General features: G+C 36.1%; 1 protein-coding gene across 1 annotated transcript in view; it reads left to right on the top strand.

The window, feature by feature from the left end:
* The window catches only part of LOC113050466 (semaphorin-3F-like), a 42,792-nt gene that overhangs the window by 12,210 nt on the left and 9,218 nt on the right, over positions 1 to 21,364 (top strand). Inside the window, exons 3-10 of the mRNA XM_026213436.1 lie at positions 14,575 to 14,735; positions 14,868 to 14,930; positions 15,482 to 15,601; positions 16,422 to 16,511; positions 17,631 to 17,724; positions 17,868 to 17,987; positions 18,447 to 18,586; positions 19,202 to 19,316. Of these exons, the coding sequence (XP_026069221.1) occupies positions 14,575 to 14,735; positions 14,868 to 14,930; positions 15,482 to 15,601; positions 16,422 to 16,511; positions 17,631 to 17,724; positions 17,868 to 17,987; positions 18,447 to 18,586; positions 19,202 to 19,316 (903 nt within the window). The remainder of the gene's footprint in view (positions 1 to 14,574; positions 14,736 to 14,867; positions 14,931 to 15,481; positions 15,602 to 16,421; positions 16,512 to 17,630; positions 17,725 to 17,867; positions 17,988 to 18,446; positions 18,587 to 19,201; positions 19,317 to 21,364) is intronic.

The raw sequence follows: 21,364 nt of genomic DNA on the forward strand, positions 1-21,364 counted from the left end.
TATTAGGAACCTTAAAATGGCATAATAGGAGCACTTTAAATCAATACATTTTATGTTCAGTGGTTTACTTAAGCTTCCCAACCTGGCCATTTTCTTTCTTGCTGTCTTTCTTTCTTTCTTTCTTTTTTTTTTTTTTTGATCAAAATAATTTATGTGATTAACCATTTAAGCATTATCACGCAGCACCGCAACCACAGTCAACTTTTGTAAAAAATGCTATCATGACACAATTAAAATCTTAATGATTTCATATAATTATATTTTCCCCCACAATTTGTGTCGCTTTGAACTTTACACAAACCTCACCAATCAGTCACCAGTGAGGTCTTGGAATGAGGTCAGTTTCTGTCCAAACACATGGGGGTACGCTTAAAAAAAAATCCAGATGAAACTTTTACTGACATGCTGACATTGCTATAGTGAAATATTGCTGGCTACGATTACTTAGGAAATTCACATTTAATGAAAAAAAGATGGTCCCTCTGCTTCTTACATAAAATGGGACTACTACAGACTCTCTATCAATCAAAGACTTAGGCCTTTATCACAATTGTATATAAATTGATGCTGACAAGTGGGTTATTTTTTTTTTTAAACAGAAGAGAATAAAAGACTGAGAAGGAGATATTAGAGTTTAAAACAACAAAAAATGTGAAAAGTGAACAGCCAAATAATTCTATTCTGATCCTTGTCAATTAACTATTTAAAAAACTAATTTTAAAAACTCAAGGGCCAGCAGCAAATAACATTGTTTTACAATTATTCAATCTAAATACAGTTATTTTGCAGATATACAGTACAGTGTACAACTTGATGAATAAGTGCATTAAACTTTATGTATATGGAAAAAAATATATACATCATGCTACTGTTTAACAATCTTTTGATAAAACTCTAAAATAACATTAAAGGTCAATGCAGACACTGATAATTGATTTGCAGGCTGTTTTTAATGATAAACTATTAATACTTAAGGGGTCATACTGTACAAACCTGACTCATTTAGTTTGAGACCCCTGATTTAAAAAAAAAAAAATATTGGATTAGTTTAACACCACTTAAATGTTAGAGAGAATTACATAGTTTTGAGAAGCATGTCAAATATATCTGCCAGAAGAAGTAGCGAGTCTTTTGGAATGGGGCCTGAAAAGAGATTTCATTAATTGCGGTCTGATTCAGTTCAGTACTTGGGACAGGATATTGGATCATATTTTTACCTCTGAAGACTTTTAGAGCCCCGTGTTATAGAAACGGTAAAGCTATAAAGTCAAAATCTTCACTCTTACAGACACATATAGGTTAAAACCACAAGATTAAGTATTCTCATCCCTCGACAGTTCGAAAAATAGCACAGGGGCCAGATGATTTTTTTTTTTTTTACAGTTGAGATTTAAAGCTTGAATCACGAGTCTGTCAAAATGGTCCCATTGGAGGCAAAATAGATATGCTAAACTATACCTTTTGCTGGAAAAGAGACACAAACAGATGTGAAATAGGAGAGTGAGAAAGATTCTGTGCATATGGCCCAACGTTAAATGTCCCACAAATCATAGTCTATTTGTGAGTCTCCTGTAAGCAGAGAACACATTGATTCAATAACAAGATGGAAATGTAGATAAGATGTATTGGGAAAAAGAACGTAATCTGATAGTAGAGATACATGCTGGAGAGATGCGAGGAAGAATGTGTTAGGTGTCTGTTTAGAGTCAGCTAACATCTGTTTCTGCAATTTTTAATCGTGATGTCTGTACTGCCTAGTGATTTTGTTACAGAGAGAATCATATGAGAAGATATTTACTGCTTTCTAAGCTGCCACTTTGACATAAATGTGTGTTTGTGTGTTGGGTGGCTACCCAAGAGCGTATAAAATGTATAAAATTATAACTTAAATGTATCTGGTCATACACTCTGTTTGCATGAAGTATATAATTACTGAAGCTGTTTCTCTCAATTATCAACCAACCAATGATCTTTACTGATTATTATTAGTACAAACTTTATGAAAAAGTGAAACCTAGGGCTGCACCATCTACTGTATTTAATAAAATTGATTATGAAAACAATTAACAACAAATGCCATTGTTGTCTGTGCTTTAATGGGGTAGTTCGCCCATAAATAAACGCTTCATCTTAAATCGAGTACTTCCATACTATATAGTGTACAGCAGTGCTTCCCAAACTTGAACTTTATGTATGTCTCCCTTATCTAACACACTTGATTCCTCTCATCAGCTCATTAGTAGAAACTGCAAGGAAACTAAATTGGGTGTGTCTGATAAGGGAGAAATACAAAATGTTCAGGGCAGGGGGTTCTACAGGACAGGTTTGGGAAGCACTGGTATACAGTATGCCGAAAGTGTAGTAGGTCTAAATTCATAGTATTTGAAAAGCAGTAGGCGAAAAATACCTGGATGACATATTACTTCCACCCAGATTCTGAAGTGTGCATTCAATGGACACTTTACTAAGTACTACTTTAGTAAGTTCAAATTCAAATGTAGTACCTACTTTTTGGAATTTTGAAGAATTTTTCAGCTGTTGGTGTCCATTCAATGAAAGTCAATGGGTTTCAAAGCATCATTAGACCCCATTGATCTTCATTGTAAATAACTTATTTTGTGTTATACAGAATAAAGTCATACAAGTTTAGAATGACAAGAGGATGATTTAATAATAACCGTTTTCATATATTGCACACATGCATTCAAAACAGGTGCATCTCAATAAATTAGAATGTCATGGAAAAGTTCGCTTATTTCAATAATTCAAAATTGTGAAATTGTGAACAATTTGTGAAACTTGTGTATTATATAAATTCAGTGCACACAGACTGAAGTAGTTTAAGTCTTAGGTTCTTTTAATTGTAATGATTTTGGCTCACATTTAACAAAAACCCACCAATAAATTAATTAAATCTCAATAAATCTCACCTGCTCAAAACACCTGCAATGTTTTCCTGAGCTTTCAAAATGTTCTCTCAGTTTGGTTCACTAGGCTACATAATCATGGAAAAGACCGCTGATCCGACAGTTGTCCAGAAGACAATCACTGACACCCTTCACAAGGAGGGTAAGCCACAAACATTCATTGACAAAGAAGCTGGCTGTTCACAGAGTGCTGTATCCAAGCATGTTAACAGAAAGTTGAGTGGAATGGACTGAGGCTGTGGTCAAGGCATCAAGAGCCACCACACACAGATGTGTCAATGAATTTGATGAACCACAGACAAAGTCAGAGGCGTCTTACCTGGGCTAAGGAGAAGAAGAACTGGATTGTTGCCCAGTGATCCAAAGTCCTCTTGTATTTCATTTCGAAACCAAGTTCCTAGAGTCTGGAGGAAGGGTGGAGAAGCTCATAGCCCAAGTTGTTTGAAGTCCACTGTTAAGTTTCCACAGTCTGTGATGATTTGGGGTGCAGTGTCATCTGCTGATGTTGGTCCATTGTGTTTTTGAAAACCAAAGTCACTGCACCCGTTTACCGAGACATTTTGGAGCACTTCGTGCTTCCTTCTGCTGATCAGCTTTTGAAGATGCTGATTTAATTTTCCAGCAGGATTTGGCACCTGCCCACACTGCCAAAAGCATCAAAAGTTGGTTAAATGACCATGGTGTTGTTGTGCTTGACTGGCCAGCAAACTCACCAGACCTGAACCCCAGAGAGAATCTTGTCAAGAGGAAAATGAGAAACAAGAGACCAGAAAATCAGATGAGCTAAGGCCACTGTCAAAGAAACCTGGGCTTCTATACCACCTCAGCAGTGCCACAAACTGATCACTTCCATGCCACGCAGAATTGAGGCAGTAATTAAAGCAAAAGGAGCCCCTACCAAGTATTGAGTACATGTACAGTAAATTAACATACTTTCCAGAAGGCCACTGGTCTTATGAAGTACAGTATTCTAGTTTGTTGAGAGTTTTTTGTTGGGTTCACTAATTTATTGAGATGCACCTGTATATTTACTTTTGTTTGTTTGTTACTATTTAGTCGAAACATTGTTTAAGGCGACACAAAATCTGCACAGACGTGGAAACACTGTAGATTTCTTCAGATTTTGAACATCCATTATTAGTTATACAAATTCCCTACTCCTATCATGTTTGTTTATTAAAGATATTAGATACACTTGTTGTGTATTGTAGTAGTATTAAGACATTTGACCACATTTAAACCAATTTCTACAGATTTCCCCCTCCAAAATAACCCCCCCCCCAAAAAAAAACATTTGTGTGCTGGACAATATATGGACTAACATGCATTTCAAGTGCTAGTAATGATATTTGGCATCTTTACGTTCAAACAATTGATTAAACCAGAAATCAACAGTTTAAACACCGGAAAAAGCAAACAGTGTATTTGAACTTCCTTATCAAAATGTCCCAATTAAGGCCTCATGTTGAGACTCTGCTCTGCAATTTCCCACATCATAACTCCTGAAGACTGATCATGCTGACTTTGCCAATGAAAGCATACCTTATTAATCCTTATCATTTCTTTTTTTTTTTCTTTTTTTTTCTTGTTTTCCTTCACAGGCCATTTATCACTAGCTTGTTTCATTTGGCTCGTGAATTCAATTAGTTAACCGAACAAGAGACAATCCCATTAGATAATTTCATGGCTGGTTTGGATTTAATTGCCTGTAACATGGATTTAAATAATTGGTCTTATTAAAACATGTAAGGTGATCCATATTTATGGGGGCACATCTAACCTCAGGGACTATCTATTGCTGATGTCAAACCAGCAAATGAAAGAGAAAATAAAATGTTTTTCTTTTTTTTCTTTTTTTTCATTGAAGCTTGTTAACTTTTTCTATTCACTTGCTGGGATTTTGCACTCTTTTCATGTTAATCTCCCTCATGCTAATAATAGGAATTTTGCCATTTTGAGACACTCACTGTTCTGTTTCTTTTATCTGCTCCATCTGTTTCTGCTGGATATTGTCAGCTGAAGTGCCTCTAGAAGAACTGGTGTTGGACACAGTGAGCTTAATGTAACAAAGGAAGAGCATAACTAATGAAAGTTCAATGCCATCTCTCTGTGAAAATCACATGATCTTTGTTGTCAGGGCTCAGAGGTCATGGGGCGCTTGAAAGGACTGCCCACTTGTCTGTCAAATGAGAAAGGGGCTTGAGCTCTAAAGCTCATGCTTGCCTTTAGTGGGCGGGGTTATCTTGTCTGTCACCAGGAACCGCAAAGGGGCAGTAATTGGCTTGTCAAGCTATCAGTCAGCTTATCAAAGCATGGGGTATTATGTATTTATGCAGAAGATAAAATCTAGAGACTGCCCTTTTAATCAGAATGGTTTTCAGTGACTCTGCAATTATTATTATTATTTTTTTTTATTGAAATTGAGCTGTTGTGAGTTTGTTTTTCTCCATATGCTCATGTCAGTGTCTAGAGGGGATGGCCATTTGAATTGTTATTAAGTTTTAAATGCTCACTCTTCCAAAGGCCACTTTGCCCATCATAAATATGAGGTATTCTCTGGGCTCTAACCCTACTATTTTCATTTGACATATAGCTTCCCTAAGACATACTGTATGTGAACAAATGGGATTTTAACCACAGTTTAAATATATAGTATTTTAAATGCATTTATGTAGTACTTTAAATGTAAACAACTTTGACTTTACATTTTTATTTTAGCTTTTAACCAACATGATTTACAAATGAGGAAAAAGAAATATAATCACTGCCACAAAAACAATTTAAGAGTTTTGCAATAACAAATCAGTTTTTATATAAATAAGTTTAAAAAAAATGATGCTTACATGTTTGAATGTAAATGCAATGCAGTTCATTTTAGGAACCATTTCTATGAAGTTGGCATCAACATGTTTAATCAATGTGTGGTCTTTAATAACTCAAGGAAATAGAAAATAAATGAAATGTTTAGATGCAGTTCAATTTTAGAGTCATACAAACATGTACGTCTAGAAAATACAGAAACACAATAAAATTTTTCTGTGTGTAAACCTTTATATTTTCTTCCTTTCCACATGCAAATTTAAATATTTCTGCCATAACATCTAATTTATTATCTTTAAGATAGCTTGCTGCTGGCATCACTCCTTATCAAATAGTCAATTCATGCAGGCTTTTTCTCACAGGCATTTGAGTGCCTTAAGTGGTTAATATGCATTTTGATTGACATCTCCTATGGGGGTTGGGAAACACATTCCAATTCTTGTGGTCTCTCTCCCATGAGACAGCTACATATGTTGATGTGTTTCAGTTTGCACACGTGTATGTGTTTGTGCATGCAAGAGTTTGAGAAACAGTGAGAAGATGAGAGACACTGATGCAGCTTTGTTGTTTTGGCACTGTATGGTGACATTTTGATGCATATCATGTTGTGTCTTTGAGAAACTCTGCTTTTGAATAAAGCATGGGAGCCTGCACCGGAGCATCAGTGTCATTATATTAGAAATTAGTTTTGAGAACTAACATTATGATGGACTGCATAGACAGTTATTGAGGGTGTTATAATAAAAATCCCACCCCCCATTAACACAAACCTACACTACCGTTCAAAGTTTGGGGTAAGGAAGATTTTGTTTTTTCTTGAAAGAAATTAATACTTCTATTCAGAAAGGGTGCATTAAATTGATAAAAAAAGGCATTTATCATTTTACAAAATGTTTCAGTTTCAAATAAATGCTGATCTTTCAATTCATCAAAGATTCTTTAAAAAAGTTATAGTTGTATAACTTGTATAGTTAACAAAAATATCAGGCATCGCATCTGTTTTCAAGCTAAATAATAATAACTAATGATTTTTGAGCACCAAATGTATTATATTAAATGTATTATATTTAATATATTGAAATCTAATACCTTTTTTAAATTATAGTAATATTTCACAGTATTATAGTTTTAATGTGTTTTTGATCATTAAATGCAGGCTTGATGATACTTTTTTTTAAAAGCAATGAAAATCTTACCACACCAAAACTTTTGAGCAGGGAGTGCAATAATATATTGTATTGGATAGAACAACAGTAATTCCTATTGGAATAAAAACAAAAAGGAATTTTGTAATGGTCTCATGGAAAGTAATTTTTTTTTCAGCAGGGTAATGATACTCATACTGTGCTGCCCATTATTGACAATATTAAGCTGAAGCATTACTTTGCAAATTTTAAAATCGCAAATCAAATCGCAATATCTTTCAAAAAAATCTCAATTAGATATTTTCCCCATTTCGCACACCCTAGCATGAACTATCCCTTTAAAACCATGCTTTTACAGTATTCACAATCAAGCCAAAGACAGAGGTGAAAGGCACTCAATGAATGAGTGGAACACAACAGCTAAATCAAAGCTCTCACACACTCCTCCTAATCAGCAGACGAGCAGCGGCTGCCGCTTTCAGATGCTTGTTTCTCGCCTGTCACATGCCATTAAGGTCTTTCGCTTGGTTATGGGTCACTATGACTATTCATACCGGTATGACCTCTCTCTTGTTTCCAAGCAACAGAGGTCAAGTGGATGTGTGCAGAGTATCCAGTAGGCAACCCACTGACCCCACTTTTAATGACCTCGACTGGAGTTTTAGTTAGTGCTAGTGTGTATGATAACCTTTGTGATCACTTGACCCTGATCTAGCTAACCAGCATAGACACAGTGTGTTGAGTGGTTTTGTGGTGTCAGAGAGACTGACACGAAACTAGAGCTCAATAAAGTTGTGAAAATACTCCAGAAGGTTAATTTAAAATGAAAGGATACTGAACAAACAAAAAGTGTTTTCTTTCTTACTTAGTTTTATTGAAAATTCTTCTCAAGATTCCTGAGATACACCCTGGTATAATCAACAAAGCCTCTATGAATTTTTGATTCATTAAAAAGTGTTTTACTTGTCCAGATCAGAATCGCCTTTCTTTGGGTTTCATGCATCTCTTGTAAAAGACATACACAAATGAGAGCGTTGAAATAAGGATTCAAGATTTAATGTCAAAGTCTTTTACATGTTAATTCAACTCAAGTGTTGCTAATTCGAAAACAGGTCATGAGAAAAAAGTAAGGTCTTCTATACAGCTGTGTGAAAAATAATGTTTTCTGAATTGGTCATTCCCTCCAGAGAGCGATGTTGTAACAATAGACATTTTTGAGACATATTTAAAATTTGTCCATGCAAAATATTTCTGCATATACCATTTTTTTTTTTATAAATAAAATGTATCATGCTTTCTACAAAAATGTCTTATAAGACCTGTTCATAACAATAGCAAATTTGCAATCCCGGTAACACTTTAGAATAAGGTTCCATTAGTTAATGTTAGTTAATGTATTAATTAACATGAACAAACAATGAATAATACGTTTATTACTGTATTTATTCATCTTCGTTAATGTTAGTTAATGAAAATACAGTTATTCATTGTTAGTTCATGGTAATTCACAATGCATTAACTAATGTTAACAAGCACAACTTTTGATTTAAATAATGCATTAGTAAATGTTGAAATTAACATGAACTAAGACTTATACATGCTGTAGAAGGATTGTTCTTGCTTAGTTCATGTTAACGAAAGTAGTTAACTAACATTAACTAATGGAACCTTAATCTAAAGTGTTACCGCAATCCCTGTATGAATAGCTCTGTAGGAGCAGTATGTGCTGTTTCATGCATTGTGAATAAAAGGCTTTTAGCGTCCTTAAGCTAAATACTATAAAAGAAAAAAAACACAAGTAAGTGAAGAAGAATTATGTTCTGCACCTGCATTTATGATCTTCTTTATTTAACACTCTCACCTGACCCAGAAACAGTAGCAGAAGATGTTACGATGTAGAGATAAGCATGTCAAAGTGAGAGCGATTGAGTGGGAAGGATCAGAATTATCTATCATCTTTTTCCTGGTATGTAGAAATAAACTCACTGAAAAAAGAATCAGAGAGAGGAAAGCTAGAAGCAAAATGAAAGAACAGGCTGATGAAGTGTTTAATGCCCTGCAAAAAATAATTTTCTTAATCAGTTTTTTCCCCCAGCAAAATCCATCTTTAAAATGAAATAAAATGCAAGATTATGCAAGACAATATATCTTGACTCAGAGATATGATCTTGAATTAAATTTTTGATTAAATATTTTTTTTCTTGCTTTAAGAACAAACCTCACAATTGTTTTGATTTATGCTTCAAACAAGTAGAAAACAATTTGCCAACTTCAAATTCAAGATGTGTTCTTTTAATTGCTTTGATGTTTTTGTTATTTTTTGAAGTGTCACTATGATGGTGTGAAACACAGGAGGCAGGACCGATTTAGTGTTGAAATGCCTTTAAAAGGGAAAAGATTAAAGGAGGAAAGGAAACAAGCAGATCTCTCTGAGTGCGTTGCTCATTGGAATGCTTATTGAAAGATCTGCTGCAACCATCAGATTTACCAATATGATAACATGGAACAGGAAGTGGGGCTGCATTTATCTCGGACTGTTTGTTGACAACCTCATTTAAGAAGAACCATCCCAGTGATATCAGAAGAGAGTGAGATAAACACCTCAAGGACTTCTAACACGTTTGCATGTTTGAGTGTAGAGGGGAAGCAAATCAGCGTTATCAGACAAGACTATGTTGGATGCATGCTTGGGGAAAAGTTTTTTTGGTCATGAAAACTCAGAAAAGTTTGTCATGAATAGATTAATTTCACAGCATGCCAAGTTTATCGCAAACATTAATAGCAACAGTGTGGTGGAAGCTAATGTATTGCCAAGCTACTCATATCTTAAACCGGTGCTATTGTTAACCAAAGCTATTAAAATGTGTTTTTAGAAATTGAGATAACAGGGAAATAAAATAAAATACAAATAAATTGAATTAATGCTACTTAATAGCAAGACTAAAAAAAAACATCAGCATTGTAGCATTTTTGTGTGCTTTATTGCTGCTTGAGCAAATTGGAATTACTGTGAAAGTTACTAAAAGCTACACTATTATGAAAACAGCTTAGCTGCTAACGAACTGTCTACAAATTTAGCTAAATTACCAGGGTAGCTGACAATCTAACATATAATTTTTCACACATCGTTTCCCACACTTAATGTTTAACACCTAAAAAGGAGTGCTACAGTTTGTTTAATTTTTCGCCAAGGCTAAGCCTGATTCTTCAAGCACATTAAATGAAGTTGTGGCCTGTTAATTATTATTACCATGTTTCTGCTGTTGGGCTGCTGTTTGTGAAAAGGGAGAAATGAAAAGTTTGCAGAAACAATTCACTGTAGGATCACATGGGTCAGGGTAACACGTGGTGCTCAATTTTTTTATTTTTTCGTTTAGTGTGTGCTTGTGTTTGTGAGCGTGATCTACGACCCTCACTCTCACTGAAATTGTGGCCCACAGCAAACAGTGGCTCCCGCCGATCCCTGAGGGGAGACTCCCAACCGTGGAGATTCACACACTCCCATCTCTTCCTCTCTTGCTTCATCTGTGCTATTTTGTTTCTCTTTTTCCTCCTATGTTCATCACTGTTCTCCACAATTCACTCTTTCTTTGACTTATGTCTCATTTGCTTCATAGGTTCTCCTCACATGAGGAGCATTTCCCTGTGGGTCCATGATACTAAACAGTCTGCCAGTGACAGGCCTGGTTCTGAATATACAGTGGCCCCAAACAGAATTTGATTACTGAAGACTCAAACGTTTTTATCACTTTGCATTAATTGTATTTTATTTTATTCAATAAACACTATTCAATAAAAAAATCAAAATATGAAACAATAAATGTAATGTTCAAAATGAATACAGACAAAAAAGTCCTTTGATACTCAACAGTATTTGTCATATTTTGTGGAACATTTATACAATGAACATCAGTGGTTATTCTGCTGGGACACCTTTATTATTAACTGGATTCTTGGTTTGATATGTGACTTAAATGTCCATATTACATATTTTCTTATAAAAATCAGGCAGTGCATTTTTACTTTCGTGTGCAAAGTCATTCCAACTGTGAAAGTTTAAACATAGTGAAATGATTTACATTAAGAGCTTATTGTAAAAGTAGTATTATATATATATATATATTTTTAAATCAGTGGTACTTGATGTGGTTGTGTGGATTCCTCACATATAGTTCACAGCTCTTTAAATGCTTTGTAAGCCACTTTACTAAACCTTTACATTTATTTACAGGCCCACTTAAAAACGAAAAATGAAGTTACTTGCCATATACATATGCCATATGAAATACATGTACAGTATTTAAAGTGTGGCTTAACTGTTCAAATACTACTTGGGGCCAAGTATATATACATATGGTGTTGCAGATTAAATGTGTCCCTCATGGTTTTTGATGTACCGCACACTCGGCAGGTTGTACGTTTGCCCTTATTTCTCATAAGACTTTGATGGACAGATGAGAGAGAAAAAAAGACATTTTATCTGTGTGATTTGATTAAATCGTTTGCTTTAATTACCCCGTCCTGTCTTCCCAGAAGATAAGGATGATGGAATAATCCTCTGTCAGGGATGAGGGCTGTTAAAGTCAATGCCTCACATGCTCAACGTGAGAGGAAAGTTTTCATTCAGTTAAAGTCACACACAGGTAAGGTCTCTCCCTCCATCATATTTGGTCCACCATCCATCAACTGGTCACTCTAATCCATGCGATCTGTCAAGTGACATCCCTTTAAAGCTATGAGATAAGACCTAATCTTTAAGTGATCCTTTAGGCTGCACAGTTGAAGATAAAGTTCAATTTCCAAAGATAAAATGAAATGTTTGTATTTTTGTGCAAGATGAAATTAGGTTGTCACTGCAGACGGTAGATACTAAAGTAGTTCTCGAAACTAGTTGCTGCAGATGTCCTTCAAGTGTCTTTGCCAGTAACAAGCCATTTCAAATTTAGTTTGCAACACAATGTGATCACATACCCCACTTTCAGATCTAAAATGTTAAAGACAACGTGTTATATTGTGCCAGTACATAAATTGATATAAAAAACCCTGCTATTTTCTTTATAGAGATTGTTACTAGAGGTCATTATTAGTGCTTGCAAAGACACGCCAGACATGGTTGACAACTTGTTGGAACATGGTGGACCTGCACTTAATTAGAAACCTGAAATGATAGAGATAAGGAATTCTAGCTATGTGCCAGGAGTGCCCACACAGGTAAATGAGATTTTATGTTGTCTGCGGCCCCATGCTATATCTCTTTGTGTGAGAGTGGTTTAGATTGTGTCTTCTGATAGAATGTTCATATACTGGTACTTTGCAGAGACGGTTGCTTCTCTATGGCTTGCACATTCCATTAGATTACCAAACTTCCCAGTGAAACAGTCTGCCGAGCTTGACTGTTGCATCTTGTTATAAAAGTTTTTTTTTTTTTTTTTTTTACATGCTTAAAATGCCTTTCCTGTCATGAATAAGGTTTTTTTTATGTCATTTTTGTCAAAAGGAGAGTTAGGGAGTCTGGTGAGAAAATAATATATTATGTTTTATTTTATATATATATATATATATATATATATATATATATATATATATATATATATATATATATATATATATATATATATTAGGGGTGTAACGGTTCACAAAATTCACGGTTCGGTTCGATACGATACACTGATGTCACGGTTCGGTTCGGTTCGGTTCGATACGTTTTAGATACAGCAAAATGTAAAAACATCTCAACTTTTCAGAATGCCGCAAGCGCACCGCGGGTCATGTGACAAGAACCAACCAATCAGCTTCATCCTTTCCCGTAACAAGGTTGAGAGCTCAGCCAAGATGAAGGAACAGCTGATCATAGTTGTATATGGATTGCAATTTTGAAATAAATTTAGTAGCAGAGCTGCTGCAAGCGATTTTTAGAGCAGGAAATCCATTTATCCTTCGCTGAAATTTCCGCGTCTCATGGAGAGAGCACGTCATTGTTGCTTAGCAAAGACAGACGCCTCATGAACGAGCCCGAGCGCTTCTGCCCGAGCGCTCTCTTGCCATCACCATTATAGCTTAAAGGGAATCCAAAGTGCACCCAAACACCAGACCTGTTGGTTATTGGAGGATCTTCTAATTTCTAGTCTGTTAAATGCATTGGCTATTTTGCAACGAGCCTTCAGCGCGTACTGAGTGAGCGAGCGCCTGCTGAGTAGCCTAACATAAACATATAAGATGGTGTTTTTTTCTTCTTCGGGAGTGTCAGGGGCGTTGCCTGTTACGTTGTTTGGGTTATTGGGCTACCTTGTTGAACGCATATCATTATATTTCTATCTCTCTCTTTTTTTTTTTTTTTTCAAATATAATTAATTACTCCAACGAACCGTTCGGTATACATAATGCGTACCGCGTACCGAACCGAAAGCGTCGTACCGAACGGTTCAATACGAATACGCGTATCGTTACACCCCTAATATATATATATTATACATTATATATACAATTATATATAATTGTTCAACTTTGTGATTCTTTCCAAAGCAAATCTTCACAAATTATCATTATTGCTATACAAACCACAAAAAATAACCAAGTCAAAAAAGTAAACAGAGGCTGCATTTATCCTATTTTAAAAGTTTTTTGTTACATCTATGTAGACATCATGTTCTTGTGGTTGTATTACAAACTATTTCGTTATTTTTTTTTTTAAAAGACTTTGATGGCACTTTTCCATCCATTGGGCCTTGAGCAATCAGAAATTATGTCTTTCTAAAATGTGGTTACGTGGTCTGGTGTCTCTTTTCATTATGAAGTTGCAAATTTGACCCTGGGCTGCTAAGTGCAAGCATGTGCTTCAGAGTTTTAGCATAGATCTGTTTCACAATAGAATGGGGAATTGTTACAGTAGATTTGGAATTGCAGTTTTGCTTGGCCGATCTTTGTTGAATATGCTTTGCCAACTACCTGCGGTGAATTATTTCTTTCTCAAACATCTGCAATCCTGCAGTTGATTCTCAAGTAGACCTTATCAGAGATGGAAGCAAATATGTTGTGTTACAGTAACATTGTGTCATTACATTCTTCAGAGGTTTCCTTCAACATCTGACACAGTCCTCTGTGGTCATCCAAAGGGACTGTATTGTGAACTCCATGAACCATATCCTATAATGTAAAAACGGACTGTAACAATAATAATAACAAAGGACATACAGTAGGAATGTAGCCAGGACATTAAACTTCAGGGAAGAACTCCAGACTGGTCATATTCATGCAGAAGTACAGATGCCGTTTTATTGAACAACTACTGTGACTTGGCAACACTTGTGTTGTTTGGATTAGTTGCATGTGAGTCCTTGTAGAGGACTTTTGCAGATTTGGAGAATCTAGCATTTGAGGTTCAATTTGCTTCTGTTATTTTGTTTCATTATCTTTAATGTTCATAATCCTTATTGCACTGACAAGTCCTTGTGTCCATATACATTGCAGAAACTACTGTGAGTAAAACAAATGGTCAATAAAACAATGTGACCAACAGTCCACAGAAGCTCTGGCCTCCTAAACTGAGCACTGTGGGTTCAAGTCTGAACTGACGCTGACTACAGCGTTTCCATAACCATATTTTTTACCTTGTTTGTGTGTCGCTTTAAAAAGAAGCATCTGCTAGATAAATAAATGGACTCTTTTTACCTGTCCTTTTTTAGAGCTGAAGTCTACTGAAACTGCCCATCACTTCGCTTTTCTGCTCAACTCGACGGACTACAGGATCCTTCGTATGGATGAGGACCATGATCGCATGTACGTGGGCAGCAAGGACTACATCCTGTCACTAGACCTGAACGATATCAACAAAGACCCCCTCATAGTAAGATTTCTCAGTTACACAATACAGATTGCAACAAACCAAACTACAAGCAAGGCTTGGCAGTGGTAAGCTTGAATCTGGTCAGTAGATTATGATGACTGACATTTGTTTTATCACTGTCTTTTTCCTCAGATTCACTGGCCTGTGGCTCCTCAGAGGAGGACTGAGTGTGTTCTCTCAGGAAAAGACATCAATGTAAGAATCTGCCGAGACAAAATGTGGATATTCTTTTCTGCTGTACTTTTTTTTTTTTTTTTATCAGAGTTTGGCGCCAGTAAGATTTTTTTAAAGGAAATTAATACTTGAATTCAGAAAGAATGCATTAAATCGATCCAAATTGACAAAGATACAAAAGGTTTATTTAACAAATGCTGTTCTTTTGATCTTTCTATTCATCACATTTTAAAATATATTCAAATATTTAACAGTTATTTAAATGTACAATATTACTGTTTTAAATTAAAAATAAGAGAACCCTTTCAAAAATATATTTTTTAAGTTACCAGCACCAATATTTTGAATTGTAGTATGTCATTATTTATATTATTTTTTTTTATATTCTCTGTTTTTATTTTTATAGGGGCCATTTTTTCTCAGAATTTTAATATCGGTGGATCACTACTAATTACCACAATCTTTGTTAATCCTAGTTATTTTAACGTTAGCATGTCAGTAGTCAGTATCCATCTGAAAGTATAATTTCACCATGCAAACATCGCTGATATCATTCTGTTCTGTGTCAACAGGGCGAGTGTGGTAATTTCATCCGTCTAATCGAGCCATGGAACAGGACTCACCTGTATGTGTGTGGAACGGGAGCTTACAACCCCATCTGTACCTATGTGGACAGATGTCAAAGGGCACAGGTAAACTGTCATTCGCAGGTGATCTGCTACCAATTGCAGGTCAAGGGTTCAAACGGTTGACTACCGTAGTCAAAAGGTATTATGTCATTAGAGAGGAATGTTTCTCCACTTTGGAACAAACAGGATAATCTTTACCACCTGCTGTTACTTCAAAAACTCTTCCTAGTGTTTAGGAAGGTAATTGCATTTAAACATGGTCTTAATTTCACCTACCTTCTTTCCCATGTCCCATCATTAACCACTGTCCATAAGAACATCATTCAAAAAAGTCTGAGATCACATTGGAAATCTCCAAAGTTTTTATTTTTATTTTTATACTTTCAGTTTTAAACTGGAAATAAAGAAAAAAAAATGAATGAAAAAATTTAAAATTCTGAGCTATTTTTAGGTACATTTTCAAATATAAGCAAATTTGTGACATTGATCATGTGAACCTATTTTTTCCCACTCACATATTGATTAAATAATTAGCAGTTAATAAAAAACTAAAATGTATGAAATTATTATTATAAAATGGACGTTTCCACTGGTCTCAGGCTTTTGGATCCTACTGCATTTTTTCTTTTGTGGGGTTCTGCAATATGCATATGTGTTTTTTTTGTTTTTGTTTTTATATGTAATGGGAATTTCATGTGCTAACAAGGCTTTTCAGTATGTGCATGTTTTAGACAACTTAATATCAACTCTTCTTTGTCCACTATGGATATACCAAACTGCAGCCATCTTTTTATCATCTCAACATCTTGTTTGGACACATACTTGAACATTGTCTTGAGTTCTAGAAATAGGTCTTTATTGAGGCACACACCTTGTTTTATAGGGCATGCTCCAAGATCAGATGCCTCGTGCGGGAGGCCGAACCAGTCGGGCTGCAGATCCTAGTACCTCACCAGAACCACACGAACCCAAGGTGGGAAATTAACTCTTCAGTGGGATGAGGTCCTTTTTGTACTTAATTGTGGCCGCTTTTTTTTCTTAAGATGCACTTACAAGATGTTTTTTACTTAGAATTTTAAGGAAAGGAAATTTTCAACCGCTGGTTTCCTCAGCCACTAAAGGCTTTGAGAGAAACAGCAGAGGAACTGTTGTCTTGAGAGCTTGTCTTTCTCTAGTTTGCCTACACTTGTCCAGAGCTTGCCTTTGGCGCAGAAATCTAGCAGAACATGCAAAAATTACTCCCACACCCAAACTCCATCATCTTTGAATGTGGATAGTCAGCAGAATCGGTGGATTATATTACATTTGTGGTGTGCGTGTAAAGCTTAGAAAGTAGAAATGTTCCATAAACTTTTTGTATTTTATCCAAAGCAAGTCATTGTTGAGACATGAATTTGCTGAATTGCTGATAATTTTTTCGCAACATGTTGTAGACTCTTTAGATATCCTTCTACATCTCCACTTAGATTTTACTTAACATGTTAATTCATGTTAGATGTTGTTGTGCATATTTGGTGCAAATCCAGCAGTCACCAAGCTTTTTAATAATACTGTTTTGCGTCTGTTTGACTGTAGATGGAATGCAGACTGCATGAAGTGAAGTGGACTATTAGCTTAAAAAGATTTAGTTTTTCTAAATACCAGAATGCAATAGTTGTCACTAACCCAACAAAACCATATAGACAATTTTAGATTCATATGTTAAGAAGTTGATTGTGAGAAACTGTTAATTTTCTTTGGCAACTACCAAGAACCTTGGAAACCTTGGATTTTGGCATTCATTTCTTTTTTTCTCTGCAGTTTTACACAAGCTTTCTTTTGTCAAATGGCAAGATATTGGTGTTGGCATTAGACAATTTGTTAGACTCCAGCATTTAAAAAGCACAAACAATTGGTTACCTTAAGATATTTCAATTATATTACAACCTCAGCTAGTTTTATCCCAGTGAACCTATGCGCATTTCACTTCCTGATTATACCTCTTAAACACAGGAAACTTAAAGTGTCCAAGTAAGCTGAGAATCAATACTGCTCATCTAATGTGATCTGTTGCACTGTCATTATTGAATCCTTCATGCTCTCCCTGTTCCAGGAATACATTTTCCGCCTGGAGCCTGGTAAAGTAGATTCTGGGAAGGGGAAATGCCCCTTTGACCCCAAACTAAACAGTGTCTCAGCTTTGATAAGTACGTACCACTCATTGCCATCATACTACTTTTCAATACTTTTAGAAAATAAACAACATGATTTCTTTTGTTTCATACTCATTTTTCTCAAGTTAATCTATCTATCTCTCCTTATCTCCTTTATGCTCGCTCTGTTTTGGCAGATGGCCAGTTGTACGCCGGCGTCTACATCGATTTTATGGGAACAGACTCGGCCATCTTTCGCACATTGGGAAAACACACGGCCATGAGGACCGACCAGTATAACTCCCGCTGGCTCCACGGTACGCACAACATTTCTGAACCATGGCGTACCATCAAGACAAAGTTCTTTGTTTACTGGGGAAAGTCCCAAATATGAATATTTAACACTGACCCTTCATCCTACCTCCTGCAAACTAACCTCATATTTCACAGACCTTTGGAAAAAAATATCCCTAATATCCCAATTACTGTTCAACTATTTCAATTAACAACAATATTTTTTTCTGCCCACTTTATCTAACAGTATTCATTGTGATAACCATGTGATAACCATCACAAATTTCATACAGATGTCTTACATGTGGACCGTTCAGTGTAGTGAATGAGAAGATATATTAACCGTGAGAGAGGTCATCAGACACTAGTGTTATTTAATATTATCCCTTTTCTCTCCTTTTTATTATCTCTTTGCTTTCTGCTCCAACTATAATTCATCTCTTTTGTCGTTTCCCTTCCTCTCTCTTTTCTTTTTCTTTTAGATCCAACGTTCGTCCACGCTCAGCTCATCCCTGATAGTGCAGAAAAGAATGACGACAAGCTGTATTTCTTCTTCCGTGAGAAGGCCTCTGAGATGGGTCAGACTCCCATGGCTCAGTCTAGGATCGGAAGGATTTGTTTGGTGAGACATTTTCTTAAGCTTTGTCTTGTATTCCAGTAAAACATGTTAAAAGGCATAGTTCGCTTATTCAACTTCATGTTGTTTTAAACCCACATTACTTTCTTTTTCCATTATATACAAAATTATATATAATGGAATATGCACATATTTGGTGTTCCAATGCTGAACTTGATTCTAAATAAATGATGTCCATTTAGGACTGAACTGTTGATTGACAGTTCCTCGGGATCCATCATTGTCCAATGCCTCCTACATGAGCAACCGCTTGTTCCTTGGTTATTTTTTGCTGTTCTAATGTGAATCAAAGCAGCATGTTTGTAATGTGTGGGTAGCTGCTGGCGGCTGGTCACTGGGCATCGCTGCGTCTCATTATTGAAGTTGGCTGCTGTCCACAGCAGATGGGGCTGAGCAGTGCTCAAAGCCAATGTTTACAACCCAGTCACAGCCAGTTAATGCAAACCCACAGAAATAGCCCGAGAGCAGTACAGATCCTGATGTAAAGCAATGCCTTAATTTCACATATAGAGAGAGTCCATCAAATCAAACTTCTGCTAGAATGTGTGTGGTGTCTAACAGTGAATCTTCATGGCTAACATGACCTCACTTCATCTACAGAATGATGACGGAGGACACTGCTGTCTGGTGAATAAGTGGAGTACCTTCCTGAAGGCTCGACTCATCTGCTCTGTGACTGGCTCTGATGGAATTGAGACACATTTCGATGAGCTCCGTAAGTATCTCTTTTACCTCAGCTGAAAATACCATGACACTTATCCTTAGTACTGTGGCAGTACCATAAAGTGTTAGCATCATCAGATAAAAGCATGGTACTTTAAAATATATCATGGTACTATAATTGAAAAAAAAAATGTCCAAAATACTTTTTTTGTCAGATTACATAAAAAAAGTTTTAAAATAAAAATGTACTGTATGTTGGTGCTGCCATGGGTGATCAGATGGTACTACTATAGTACTTTGCATATATCTTGGTATTGAAATGTCACTTCCATCTAATTCAGATATCTCGGGGGCATTTTATATTCTATGATTCTGTGGAGATTACAAAACATGACATAAAACAGCTTTACCATTTAATTGACTCCATATATACAGTGAGATGTATTTTTAGGATTATTTTCTGATCATTTTCACAATAAACTCGCTGAAATAAGAGGCCTCTTCTGATATAGCTCATTTGTGGAAACTGCTCATGTCTGATGGTTCAATGGATATGTCTCTCCAGAGGGTATAACTTGGAAAAAGCAATTTCCTCTCTTTCCTGTATGTGCAGTGTGTAGCATTTGTGCTGTAGCGTAAAGTGCCACAAGGGCCTATGAGGAATCTATAGAGGCAAGCAGTTCTGAGCATGAAATTGAAGTTCCAGTAGAGCCGAAAATGACAAAGTTGTACTACAACTGCCCGAAAATAAAAATATCTCTTTTTGTGGTTTTACATTTTGCTCCATACATGATTGTGCATTTAGGTGCACATGTGTGAGGTAACTCATGCATGTACAGTAAGCTGCATCTTAACAGGCTTACACAAAATGGACTCTTTCCCGGTGTGGGAGAGTTTGATTGACAGAACTGAAAAGGATTGGCTGACAAACCAGCTGTAACAGCCTCTGCCACTCTTCAGAGGCAAATAAACGCAAGCGCATGAATGCTGCAATTTTATTGCTTTTGCAATGTGCATAAATTGAGTAAGCGGTCGTTCTGTGTTTGCTTCATATCACAGCTCTTGTAACATAGCGCATAAGGTACCCTCAGGACTCCCTTCTCTCATCTCTCTGCCCTCTCTTTCTCACTTGGTTGGTCATTCACCCTCCCTCTGCCACTGTGTTTGAGAAATGAACTTGTCAGTGGAGTTTTTGACTAGATGTTTTCCCTTTTACTCAGGTGGGCAGTGAGGTTTTATGGATTGTTTTTTGTGGCTTGGTAAGAGTGAGATTCATTCACTGCACTGTGGGATTTTCCCTCAGCACTAGACTACTTAGTCTGTTTAGCCGTGACTATCCGCCCGAGATCATCTGTTTTCTGTTTTTGATGGGACATCTGTCTATGATTTTACCACTTGCCCTCCTTATTCCCCTGAACTATCTGGGTCTCCTTTTGTTTTCTTTCCTTCTGCCCATTTTTTAACCTTCTTCTATGTTCCTCTGTCTCTCATCCCCCTAACACACAATTGCAAAAAAAAAAATAATAATTACCGGTCCTGCTTTGCCCCTTATACTTTATATTATATTTTTTCATTTTAGCTAGCAGACTATCACTTGTACTTTGTGGTTAAACTGGAGGATTTTGGAGGCTGAGACAAAAACAGAGAGGAATAGTGAGAAAGAAAGATTGTCCTCTCAGTGTGATGGGTTTTGTATGATTTACCTGAACTGAGATAGATTTGATTTCCCACATACACTCGCAGACTTTTGGCTTTTTGTGCACCTTGCTGATATGAAGCTGCTGAAATGTTGGTGTCACCAGTGGTGCTAAACTGAGCTGAAATGGAGAAAATGTTTTGAACGTTTTCAAACAGGTTTTCTCAAATAATCCACCTGCCTTCCATTCTTAAAAAAAAAATAAATAAAAATAAATTCATTCCCAAACTTTGGTTTAGCCATTGTTGCTGTACAAGGCTGCTTAAATAAACAGAGCTTTTGGAATTGGAATTATTGTGTCCCATAGTACATAGAAAACTATGGAGCCCCCTCTGGTGCTAGATAAATGGGAGGTGGGAGGAAAAAGTATATTCCAATGCTTTTGCGCTTGTTCTCAAAAATCT

This window comes from Carassius auratus, chromosome 31, assembly GCF_003368295.1.
Source record: "Carassius auratus strain Wakin chromosome 31, ASM336829v1, whole genome shotgun sequence".
NCBI lineage: Eukaryota > Metazoa > Chordata > Actinopteri > Cypriniformes > Cyprinidae > Carassius > Carassius auratus.